Source organism: Theobroma cacao, chromosome 7, assembly GCF_000208745.1.
Source record: "Theobroma cacao cultivar B97-61/B2 chromosome 7, Criollo_cocoa_genome_V2, whole genome shotgun sequence".
NCBI lineage: Eukaryota > Viridiplantae > Streptophyta > Magnoliopsida > Malvales > Malvaceae > Theobroma > Theobroma cacao.
Window position 1 is genome coordinate 88,662 of NC_030856.1, and position 12,836 is coordinate 101,497.

The window sequence follows — 12,836 nt, forward strand, 5'->3', positions numbered from 1 at the left end:
TTAATGAATACAAAGTTGTAGTGGTACAAGTTTCAACATCAAGCATGATAAGCCATACTATTTCTTTGGCAGAAAGCTATTGCAGAAATATTGCGAAGTACTCGGTTCAAACTGTAAAGAATCTGCAGCAGACTATATTTTGGTTCATTGGATTCCAGGAACACAACCATCTCCCAGAGTCCAAGGGCTAACTGTGAATTCCCAATTTCTTTCTCTGTACAAAGATGAATTGGCAAATTAAGTTGCCCAATCTTGGTGAAATCTTTTGCTACATCAATCATTGTGTATTGTTTCATGTGATGAATGATACTACTACGGGAGAGTCAGTGTCAGTGATACAAGAGTACTCTTTTTAAGGCTTTTTATCCTGACAGAAAACATGGGCTTGGGTTGTTAGGAAACCTTGGTAACAGCAATGTGAGGGAAAAGTCGGAAAAGAGACAAAGACTGGGTCAAGCAATCTTTTTGACCGGGTTTGGGACTTTTATTTATTTATTTTTAGTATGGGGTGTGGAAATAAACATATATATAATAATAATAGTATAACTGCCTGCACCTTCCTACTAAAATATTACTACATATAATTAAGTATATTTATATAGTATTGTAGGTGTCACATGACATGAAGGAAGGAAAGACTCATATGCTGTTTGTTAGTTGCTATTGCTACCCTTGTTAATCAAAATTTTTGTGTTAGCACAATAAACAATAATCATATCATAATAATCTTGTAAGATATAGGATATATTTATAAGTAGATGCACAATCCATCCAATTGGCACATTCTTATCATATACCAACAAAATTTTTCATGCTGCCAGTTTTTGGTTCTTCTCCCTCTGGTCCTTGTTTATTTTGACAAAATTATATACTAATATTTCATTTCATCCTTCATTATGTTCAAGCAAACTGGAAAACTAAAAGCATACATATTTTGCAGGACACCTACCTAAAGTTGTCTCACTCCCACTAAAATTTCATGTCTTGGGTTATTGACACATGCAGTGATGAATTTACATACATGGAGATGGAGCAATAGCATATTAATTAAGATGTAACGCTAAAATATCTTTCTTTCTTTCTATGGCAGTGAATAGAATAGCATTAAAGAAGCAGATCCTTTTAATAATAAATTTGGAGAGTAAAAAGAGTTACTAGGGTAGACGCAGGTCATATGTGTTGATAGGAATAACTTTAGAGATTAAGAAAGAGCAAAGGAAACAAAAAGAAGGCGAAGGTGTAGCAGATTAGACTGGAATCTAGAATTGGATCCGATCATAGTCACAGGCGACAGCACAAGAATAAATTAAGAGATAACAATTCGTTATCAACCAGTCATTATTTTAATTTTAATATAATAAACTAATCTCCTCCCATTAAACGCGGTTCCGATGAATGATTTAGGCTCTTTACTTGTCCTTTTTCATTTTAACATTTGACGTGTAAGTTAGACGGTCTTCCATAATTCTATGATTCTCTCACTTATTTCTTAACAATGGTGCTGGCACTTGGTTGTCTCTTCATCATTATTATTATATTCATTTATTCACTCACAGCCATTAATTTTTAATCTTTGGGAGCTCCGATACCGTGTCTGTCCCCTGTCTTTTGCTCTATTAACTTTATTAATTAATTAGTTGCCCTAAAGAACTTAGCTAGTATTATATATATTCTTACCTGAAAATCATCAATTAGGCATAGGCATATTATACAGTATATATTGGAATACTGTATTGTCTCTAGTTCTTTAATTACTTTCTTAAATTTTGAAGTTATGGTTTCCTGCAGCTTATTAAATATACACATATATATATATATATATATATATATATATATATATTCACATAGTTAAGTAACAAATCTAAAAATAGAAGAGGAAANATATTTATATATATATATATATATATATATTCACATAGTTAAGTAACAAATCTAAAAATAGAAGAGGAAAAAACTACATATATAGTAAATGATATTTTAGATGTGATTCAAGAACATTGCACGGACTTGTGACGGATTGTTTACTAAAGATAAATACTAGAGATTGTTTTTTTGGTTATCCTCGTAAGGAATGAATACAAGAGATAGATGGATTAGTAGGAAGAGCATGACAAGGTATAGTGGAAGGAACAGGGCAAGCAGGTGAGGTCAAGGCCTGCCAGCAGGCGGTTATAACATCTTCACTTTGTTAGGGTACAGGTGTTTGGCACATAATTTACTTGCCACCCCAGCGTTACACATACTTATTTTGCATCTTTTGACAATTAAAGCAATACTAATAAATTTAGGGAACACGGCATCTCCTGCTTTGGGGTCCTCGGTGATTTCCCATCATCACCAATCAGATGAGTAGCAGGTGCTCCATGACTGCCATGTGGCATGAAAAGATTGGATAATCAGAGAGGGGTCATTTTCCTGTTCCAAAGGTCAAAACAACAGAAACAGGAATGATTAGCAACTAAATAACAAATTAAATGGAATGGAATGGAATTGAATCCAATCAATGAGAGGAGAGATAAATGTGTGAACTTTCTTTGTTCAGCTGGTTGCTCTTCCTTTCTTTAATAAATTCACTTTATTTTTCCTTCTTCAAAGATTCCATCCATTTCAGGTCCACCACCATTGCAGAACTATCTCCTTTTTTCTCTTCTTTCTTTCTTCTTCTTCGTTTCTTTATATAAATATATATACATATATACACTATTTCCATTAGAATTCACAGTATTATATTTTATACTGTAATCATATTTGTTTTTCTTGTAGTTTTCTCTTCTCCATAGAAAAAAAAAACTAATCATCTATCATATCAATATAGGCTCAAATCAAAGGAAAAGAGAGAAACACAAAACACAGAGATAAAATCTCTGGTACTTTGATGATGAAAGTTGAATGCTTTCATTTCCATTTCCATTGAAGAGAGAAAATCTAATCAGAGGTTCGGGATATCTTCTGGTACTGATGGTGTGGTCATGTTGGTTTAATCAATCAGGTAATCATTTTGTTCTTTTTCTTCCATATGAGCTTTACTTCTTTTTGTTTTCTGTTTCTCAATTAAAATTTTCTCTTCTTCATCTCATTCTTCTTAATAATAATAATAAAAAAATAATGTCATAGCTTCACTGCAAATTTAAAATACCAACCTCTGTATTTGCAATTCTTTAACTTCAATCTTATAACTTTGATACTGTTTTTGGTTTAATTGCCTCAACCTGCTATGATCCAAACTTCTTATCATTAGATCTTGGAGGGCGACATGGCTTAAGAAATGAGTACCAAATTTATCAAATTAACTGTTTTTGTTTGATTAATTGCCTCCATCAAATTCGGATTATGTTTTTATTTATCTCAACTTTATACGATGATGAGTTCTTATGTTTTCTAGAAAAAGTACAAAAATGGAACCTTCTCTAGTTTTTGTTGTCAACTGTTCTTTTTGTGTATCAATTCCTTTTATAATATTACTAAATCCAGCTGGTATTTCTGCCCTCCTTTTGGCTTGGTTGAGCAAGGGTAAGACGCATAGTAATCACATAGGTCCAATATTTATATTCCTTATTCATTTCTGGAGTCATTTTGGTGTAGCTGAGGAGTGAATGCAAAACTATCGCTTTCTACATACATCTTCTTTTTGCTGTTGCAGCCAAAAGAAAGAAACCCAATATGTAATGTTTGAATCTTATGTCTTTTTTGTTTTAGCAATGAGGCTCAACAATTCGGAATTGCCCTCTGTTGAACTAAGGTTCTAATCTTTACATAATTTGACTCTTCAGTTCAAAGATTACATCTTTGAAACTAATTTTGAGCAAACTGCAATTTTGCTTTCTAAAGAGATTTCTTGCTGTGTCATTCTAGAGTTATTGGGGGCCTCTCTTTGATGCCATCATGTGTTGTCTTTGTTGTTGATCTGTCAGGAATTCGACCATCTTCTTTCAAAATGAACTGAAATCTGCCCAGGTTTTAGAATTGTCATGGCTGGTATTAATGATAATGTTGCTATTATTGGAGACTGGATACCTCCTACTCCCAGCCCAAGAACATTTTTTGCAGCTCTGTTAGGTGATGATATTGGCTCAAAACCAGTCTCAGAAACTCATGGGGAAAATAAAACTGAGGGACTCTTTCTGGGATCTCGAGGGATAATGACAGCAGAGAATAGTGACAATAAGGATGCTCACCAAGGTCATGAACAATTGAAAGAATTTGGGTCGATTTCTGAGCAAAAATCCAGTTCACGGGGAGGTCTGGTGGAAAGGATGGCAGCCAGAGCTGGATTTAATGCTCCAAGATTGAATACTGAAAGCATCAGGTCTGCTGACCTTTCACTTAACCCTGAAATTTGTTCTCCTTACTTGACAATACCTCCTGGTCTCAGCCCAACAACACTGCTAGAATCTCCAGTTTTCGTCTCAAATTCGTTGGTAAGTTTACTAACTTGAAAGGTTTGGTACCATCTAGTTGTAGTTCTTTCCTTTTGGAACAAGTATAGATGGTGTCAACTATCAAATGTTGAGGTCATGAGGGTCAGGGAAGTCCATACTCCAATCAGGAGTTGAAGGAATTATAATTAAAATAAGATTGAGAACTAACGTCCTGCACTACAAGTTACTTGCCAAAACAAATTCTTTTGGAATTTAATAACCATTGAAAGCATTTATACTCGGAACATTGATCTAATAGTTATAAATTACTGTCTTTAATTAATACCTTCCTTTTGTTTATTGAGTTCTGTTGCATACGAATATCTCAATGTGTATCACTGCAGGCACAGCCATCTCCGACTACTGGAAAATTCCCTTTTATTCCTAATGGTAATGGTCGGAGTTCTTTCTCGGAGTCCTCTGATAAAAGTAAAGATAACTATTTTGAGGACATCAATGCATCATCATTTGCATTCAAGCCTTTTGCAGAATCAAATTCCTCTTTTCTCCTTGGTGCAATGAGCAAAGTAAGTATGCTGTGGGAATTTGTTTTTGGACAACTGGACTAAGAAAAAAAGGGAAAAAGATTTAAATGAATCAAAATGTCTTCCTTCAGAACCCATAATGTTATTCACGTTTGTTCCCACTTTTGTTATTAGTCAAATTCTAAATACTCAAAATTACTAAACTAAATTAGAACTTGAAATGGAGTGAGTATTAATATTAGTTTACCATCTCTATCAAATGCAAATGGGTAGACCAGATTTATAACCATTAAACTTTCCTCCTAATTGCAGATTACTCCAGCCAGTGTTCCTCAGCAGTCATTTCCAAATATTGAGGTTTCGGTTCAGTCTGAAAATCCCCTTCCATCTCAAAATGTAGACCCAGGGAAAGTCCACTCTCAGAACAGCAACAGGCCCTCCCTTCAGGCAGATTTCTCTAGATCATCAACTGAAAAAGACACTGGGAGTAACAACTCTGCAGATCAAAGGGTCTTTGATCCTGTTGGTGGGACTGCTGAAAATTCACAGCCTCTTGATGAGCCACAGGATGAAGAAGGAGATCAAAGAGGTAGTGGGGATTGCATGGCTGGTGGTGTTGGCAGTGCACCATCTGATGATGGATATAATTGGAGAAAATATGGACAAAAACAAGTAAAAGGCAGTGAGTATCCTCGTAGTTATTACAAGTGCACACATCCAAATTGTCAGGTTAAGAAGAAGGTGGAACGTTCTCATGAAGGTCACATAACAGAGATCATATACAAGGGAGCTCACAACCATCCCAAGCCTCCACCCAATCGCCGATCAGCCATTGGATCATCCAACCCACTAACTGACATGCAACCAGAAGTCCCTGAACAACCTGGCCTTCAGAATGGTACTGATGGTGATCCTGTTTGGGCAACTGGACAGAAGGGAACAGTTGCTGCTACTCATGATTGGAGGCATGACAGCATTGAGGTGACATCATCTGCACCTGTAGGTCCTGAGTATGGCAATGTGCAGGCCCCAAATGGCACTCACTTTGAATCAGGTGATGCAGTCGATGCCTCATCTACCTTCTCTAATGATGAAGATGAAGATGATCGGGGGACACATGGCAGTGTCTCATTAGGTTATGATGGTGAAGGAGATGAATCTGAGTCAAAGAGAAGGTTTATATCTGACAAAAGTTTGAATAGTGTTGCTATTTAGATCACCATGTGAATGTTCTCATTTTTTATACCAGGAAAATTGAAGCTTATGCACCAGAAATGAGTGGAGCCACGCGAGCTATTCGTGAGCCTAGGGTTGTGGTCCAGACAACCAGTGAGGTGGATATCCTAGATGATGGATATCGGTGGCGCAAGTATGGCCAGAAAGTAGTGAAAGGAAATCCAAATCCAAGGTTTTTGCCTTAAATCAATCAATGTTTTATCTTCTATGTTCTCTCGCTTTTACTCTTTCATGCATAGAGCTGTTTTCTACTATTGGCTGCCAAAATAAACCAGAACATCATTTGCTACTGCTTTAATGCAGGAGTTATTACAAATGCACTAGTGCGGGCTGCACAGTGAGGAAGCATGTGGAGAGGGCATCACATGACCTCAAGTCAGTAATTACTACCTATGAAGGAAAGCACAACCATGATGTTCCTGCTGCTCGTAGTAGCAGTCATGTCAATTCTGCTACCTGTAGCACAGTAACTGCCCAAGGTGCTTCCTCTGTCCAAACACATGTCCACAGGCCGGAGCCATCACAACTTCACAACAGCATGGTTAGACCTGCATCATTTGGTCCATATACCCTGCCTGGAAGGCAGCAGCTGGGGCCTTCTCCTGGCTTCTCCTTTGGAATGAATCAACCAGGCCTGGCCAATTTGGCAATGGCTGGGTTGGGTCCTGGCCAAGCTAAGCTGCCAGTTCTGCCTGTTCATCCATTCATGCCTCAGCAACGCCAGATGAATGAAATGGGTTTCATGCTGCCAAAAGGAGAACCAAAGATGGAGCCAATGTCTGAACCTGGTTTGAATCTTTCAAACAACTCAACAGTATACCAGCAAATTATGAGTAGGCTGCCTCAGATGTAAATTTTCTGTCTTTTACTCCCTTAAAAATTTCTCTTTCAGTTGTTCTGAGAAAAATAGAAGCATTTATGTTTCAAATATATAAATGAGCGTTTCATCAGTGCTCGATCTTCCTTGTTATTCTATTGATTTTTGGTGACATGAACATAAGTTGAAATTGTTACGAGAGATTATGTTTCGAATATATAAAAGAGCATCTCATCAGTGCTCGGTCTCCTTAATTATTCTTTTAATTTTTATTGGCTTGAACATAAGTTGATGTTGTTATGAGAGAGACTATACCTTTGATTTCTACTTGCACCGACAAGATGGAACAGTATAAATACCAAAAGAGGAACTGCAACGCTAGATTGTTGGTACTTGAGTTGAACACGGTGAAAAACCATGCCAGGAAAAGGATGCTGTTGTAAGTATGTTTCATTTAGTAGCTGTTCTGATTGGAGCAACAACTGACAAATGATACCCTTTCGTTGCAAAGTCGGAGTGTATTTTGGATCCCTTGGTTCCCATTTAACAGAGAAGAGGAGACGAGACGGAAACCACGTTGTAAGTTGTAACCAGCCAACAGTGCATTAATGAAAACAAATATATACCCAAGACCAACATTTATGAGCATTTCATGTAAACATCTTACAAATCAATGGTATCACAAAATTTCTTACAATTAAGTTCATCACATGATGAATATAATTGAGCCAAGCTCTATCCATCTGATTCCACCTCAATGACCACACCATTTCCTTCTCTGATATTGGAAAAAGAGAAACAAAAAAAAAATGATTTGCCTACTGATTTGCACTATCTTTTTCCTCTAATATTGAACTATATAACTGTAAAAGTACATGTACAAGGCATTTTTCTCTAAATTACATCAACAAACCTCAGGTATATCAGCTCAGCAGAAGCTGTGGTAATCCTATATGGAGTAATCCCGACTCAAAGCGTGACTTGGAGTCCCAATTCTAAAGTAGGCGTAACCAACTTCCTTGGTCTCTCTTCTAAGTTGCAGTATGTAGCAGCAGGCCGAGAAGCTAAAAATTTGACAATCAGCTGCTTCGCTACATTAAAGGCCATTTGCCATCTCCTCCAGATTGTTCTCTTTCCTATGCTGATGGACTGATTTCCTATGATTTATCTCCTCTCTGCATGGACAACAAAAAGCATCAAATCATAACTAATAAGTAGATGGTATAAAAATCAATCAGACACCAAAACCACAAACCCCCAGTAGAATCTAGAATAGCAGCCCTAATAAGGATACCATCTGCTGGAAAAGAAAGAGGGATATACCATCATAGAACAACAAAATGAAACATAAATAAGGAACCTGAGACAGTTCGAAATTGATTCGTAATGAAGAACAGCAACAATTCTTCGCTTCCTTCCCTTGTGGGGTTCTCCCCTACGTTTCACCACTGGCAATTGCTTTATCCCCTTGGCCTCCATCAACTTCCTGGCGATTGCCAAGTCCGTGTCCGGATAACAGGTTAAAAGTCCACGCTCTTGCCCACAGTAACTTATCCCTCGAGTGCAGACAGAGGAAACGAGACATTTATTCACCTGTAAGGATTTCACAATGCCTTATTTAAAACATGAGAGAGAGAGAGAGAGAGAGAGAGAGCTGGAGTTACATACATCCAGAGCTGTTGAATCACCATTGGAGACATCTTTAGGCTTCTTAGACAGGCACCGTCTAACGTCACCATACGTGAGAATCCCCTCCAGAAAGTCATCTTCATCAACAACAAGCACACAATTCTGATGGCTGTCATGCATGCATTTCATTGCTTCTTTTAAAGTAACAGCCATTGACACCTTTACATACTTCTTTGACATGGCCCTAGAAACCTAACAACAAGCAAAGATGCAGATTTCATCAAGGAAAAACGGGTATGAATAAGGGAAATACGCTACATGCTAACTGATGAGAAGCTCAAAAAAAAACTAGACCATTTTGAAAATCTTTTCTGAAACAAAAGGAGGAAATTATACCCTAAGATCTTCAAGAAGCGTATCTTCATCTACGACTTCATTGTCAGCAACCTTTTCTATGACAGAGAGTTCCTCAGCAGCAGTAACAGAAGAATATCCTCTTGCTATATTCCTTGTATCAGATACTTCAGGCTCCTTGTTCTGGTTAGTCACAGAAGGAACCCATATGGCTAATCCAACAGCACCCTATTTGCCAAAATGACAAAGAAGAAAAAAATTATCAAAGTTAAGAAAATGGAGATGTTTAGACAATGTCCCATCCCATAAAGAATTACCATGAGAGGAAGTAATATCCTGTAATCTTTTGTCAGCTCAAAGAGAAGCAGAACTGAAGTTAGGGGTACTGAACAAACTGAAGCTAATGTGGCAGCCATTCCAACCTAAAGTAGAAGCTTGAATGTATTAAAATCAGCTAATTACATAAAATTGAACGGTATTTACCAAGTTCAAGAGATGTATGGGCAGTAACTCCCCATGAAAAATTTACCAGTGCATATGCTTGTGGCTGTGCAACGGCAGCATTTCCTGGAATAGCTGAATTAATAAGTTCGGCAGCTGAACCTCCAAATACAGCACCAACAGCAGCACCAATCATCAAACTTGGTGCATAAAGGCCACCTACAAGCCCAGACCCCTTACACAAAGCAGTGGCTACAACTTTGGCTGCTGCTAACTGGGCTAGCAACCAGATTCCAGGAGCTGATGCTGTCTTCCCAGTGTGTAGGATTTCATTGACATTTGTAAAGCCCCAATATAGTATTCCAGGATACTTAAGAGCTATTATTCCTGCTCCTAGACCACCTAAAGCAGGACAGATTACAGAAGGAAGTCCAAATTTCTCCTTGATAAACTCAAATGCCTTTGTGAACCAAGAAACCAATCGAGTGAAGACTACACTTACAACACCACAAAGCATTCCCAAAATCAGGTACAAAGGTAGCTCTGCAAGACAAAATCAAATAAATATTGTAAGTATCGCCACTTTTTCCCTTATATGCAATCATTCCTAATCGTATCTTAGCATGAAGTGCGATACATGAAGCTTGTTTGACCTATTCAGGTAGAAAAGCCAAACCCCCAGGAGTGTATGCCATTGGAAATGATAATACGTTCAGAAATCACACTCTATGCTGGCTGCTCACTGTCAAATATTTGAAAGGCAAATATGCCCTCCATATGTTTTAATTTTCAAAATAGAAATGGGGAGGACATGCTATCAAAACATAAAATTGCTGAAATTGCTAATCATGCATACAAGAAGCACAGTTTAATTCCAAAGATCAATAGAGCAGCAAATTCATCAATCTCCTCATTAAACAACGAATTACTTTTGGAACGAATATCAGAAGCTGTAATCACACCAAGAAACTTACACAAATACATACAAGCATCAAAACTGCAATCTGAAAATGGAAAGAAATTCATTACAAGAAGGTAAATACCAGAAGCAGATTTCAAATCATATGATGGCACAGTGAAAGCTGATTCTGTCCCAAGTAAAGCATTTGATACGGTAGACGAGATAACGGAGGCCAAAATTATCATCGCAGTTGTAAATGGAGGTGAGTTTTCAGCACGGAGAGGTCTTACCACAGTTTCAATAGCAAAGAAGCAACCGGCAACAGCAGCATTAAAACCTGAAAAGATGAGAGAGAAGTTGAAAGATAAAAGCCAACCAATTCATCAATGAATTTGAAAATGATACAATACGTAGCCCCTAGATGAAATCAATAGATCAAGAAGGTAACTTTAAAAGCTTATGCCAATTAAAGCCACAGCTACAAATGAAAGTAAGTCTACAAGTGTTTGGATTAACATGCTCAATCAGTGTACCTGAAGCAATCCCAGTCGCTGCTCCAGCTGCCACAAGAGCAATCTTCCTTTCTCTGTTGTTTTCCATCATTAGTGAGAATCCATTGGCAAGTGATTTTCCAATATCTACACTGGGGCCTTCAGTACCCAAAGAACAACCAGTACCTAAAGTTACGGCAGCCTGGATAGCCTTTATTGTGGGGAAGACCCCAGCAACCAAATCGACACCTTGTTGTTGAGAAGAACTGGATTGCCTTATTTGGTTCAATATATCAAGTAAACCATGCATCATTCCAACAATGACCCCACCGGTGACTGGTATCAAAAGAATTCGATGCCAAGTGTCAGCCAGTCTCTGTAAACGAAGCCATGCAGCACCCTCAACTGGAGTCCCAGCCCATGCCCATTCATGTATGACGTGAACCTGAATGAGTAATAGCAAACATCATAGATGAGCACAAAAAGTGAAGCAATGTTGAACAAGAGAAACATTTATCATGTATGGACTAGGCTACTTTGCCAAATACTATACTATTAAGCTACAATAATAACCTGAAGAGGAAGCAGTTTACACTAGCACAGACAAGGAGAAAAGGAACAAGGGAGTCAACATCCGTTGAGAAAAGGTGAACAAAGTTTTGATTCAACAAATGAAGATGCATGGTGGAAACTGTGTTATCAATATGCTGCTATGATGGATCATTTGTAAAAGAAAATATGCGAGATAATTGAAGAAATACAGCACTGGGAAGATGGGCCATATATGAATTGAATAATTGTACAGAAGCCTATATCAAAGTTGTAAGGGAGGACATAGTAATTTTTAGCAAAAGTTGAAAATTTGTGTCTTGATTGGGTGTTTGAGAAACGAAACATCAATTAATGTTAAAAAAGTTGAGATTTTTATTAATTAATAATTTAGTAATGTAGAAAAGAAAACGTAGGAGAGGGCAGAGGAGAATCTTACAGAAAAAGGAATAGGTGTTTGTAGGATGATGGTAAAACAAAAATGCAAACTTGAACAGTAATGAATTAAGCCCTTCTGAGAGCAAATTAAAGCCATTGATTGAAGAGTTGAGAGATCTCAGAATCATAAAAGTGAAAATGCAAAAGAAATAGCAACGTTGAAACGTAAAAGAAAAGCCTACTCCTTTGTTGAAGGCAGCCACAAAGAGACCGGAGGCGACTCCAAGCAAGCAACTGATAAGCAGCAAGGCCCATTCGGGAGGGGCGCTATCTCCCAGCGCATCAGCGGCATCCATAACGTAAGCATGGTGGTTGTGGTGATGATCTATGGAGGACGGTGAGGAGCGGTCTCTGTCTCTATCGAGTCGTTTGAAGCTGATGCGCCTGGCGGAGAAGCCCCTGTCCAAATGCTTGAACAGATCTTTAAAGGCGTTGTTGTGGTTGTTGCTCATCTGAGATTCCAAGTCGTCGTCGTAGTCGTTATCGTCATCGTCATCTTCATCCTTACGGCTGTTGGATCTCAGCAGATGCCTCTGATCGCTGTATTCTCCTGCCCCCGTCATTTCCTCAATTCTTTCAATCAGTTTTTCCTATCCATTCCAAATCCAAACCCTTTAAATAAATTTCGAATTAGTATTAGTATTTTTAATTTCCCCCAACACATATGTTTTGTTTCGCTGAGATCACAAGCAATGCTGAAAACCAGAGTTTTTTAACATTTTATTGCGAGCCGAGCCGAGCCTTGCCTTGCCTTCTCCCTCTTCCCTTCCATGGAATTCTTCCAAGTCCAACAATCAATACGCGCCGTTTGGCTCCCCACCCGCTCCTCGTCCTCGCTCCTCTATAAAGACAAAACATTTATATCCCCGACCCAACTTGCAAAACGTTGCATGTCGACGTGCTTAGAAATTGGAATAGAATGCTTGGTCAAACAAGAGGCACTGAGTCACCACTCACCTCTCAGACTCACACCTTCGCCTTCACCTTCACCTTGGTCAATTTCTTTCTTGTTACTTTTACCGTCTACTGATCCACAAAGCAACCTTACCCTTAGTCCTGTCCGTAGGTGAAAAAAAT

General features: G+C 38.1%; 2 protein-coding genes across 5 annotated transcripts; one reads left to right on the forward strand and one right to left on the reverse strand.

Annotated features, from left to right (window-relative positions):
• Positions 2,504-7,222, forward strand: LOC18593160 (probable WRKY transcription factor 2). Of its 3 annotated transcripts, none has more exons than XM_018124737.1 (7): positions 2,504-2,611; positions 2,816-2,989; positions 3,912-4,418; positions 4,763-4,945; positions 5,216-6,078; positions 6,153-6,311; positions 6,443-7,222. In XM_018124737.1, exons 3-7 carry the CDS (start codon positions 3,969-3,971, stop codon positions 6,990-6,992), a joined length of 2,205 nt encoding a protein of 734 aa, XP_017980226.1. In that variant the 5' UTR covers positions 2,504-2,611; positions 2,816-2,989; positions 3,912-3,968; the 3' UTR covers positions 6,993-7,222. The 3 variants fall into 3 exon arrangements, with proteins under 3 accessions (XP_017980226.1, XP_007020303.2, XP_007020304.2); XM_007020241.2 differs by lacking the exon at positions 2,504-2,611 and adding an exon at positions 3,697-3,739 and having other exon boundaries at positions 2,691-2,989; XM_007020242.2 differs by lacking the exon at positions 2,504-2,611 and having other exon boundaries at positions 2,691-2,989.
• On the reverse strand, positions 7,578-12,776 carry LOC18593161 (chloride channel protein CLC-f). 2 transcript variants are annotated; one of them, XM_007020244.2, is made up of 9 exons: positions 11,942-12,776; positions 10,815-11,217; positions 10,424-10,618; positions 9,469-9,923; positions 9,257-9,361; positions 8,982-9,167; positions 8,625-8,837; positions 8,317-8,549; positions 7,578-8,131 (listed from the first exon to the last, which is right to left on the reverse strand). In XM_007020244.2, the coding sequence occupies exons 1-9, from the start codon at positions 12,320-12,322 to the stop codon at positions 8,053-8,055; spliced, it is 2,250 nt and encodes a 749-aa protein (XP_007020306.2). In that variant the 5' UTR covers positions 12,323-12,776; the 3' UTR covers positions 7,578-8,052. The 2 variants fall into 2 exon arrangements, with proteins under 2 accessions (XP_007020306.2, XP_017980141.1); XM_018124652.1 differs by having other exon boundaries at positions 8,317-8,544; positions 8,623-8,837; positions 11,942-12,629.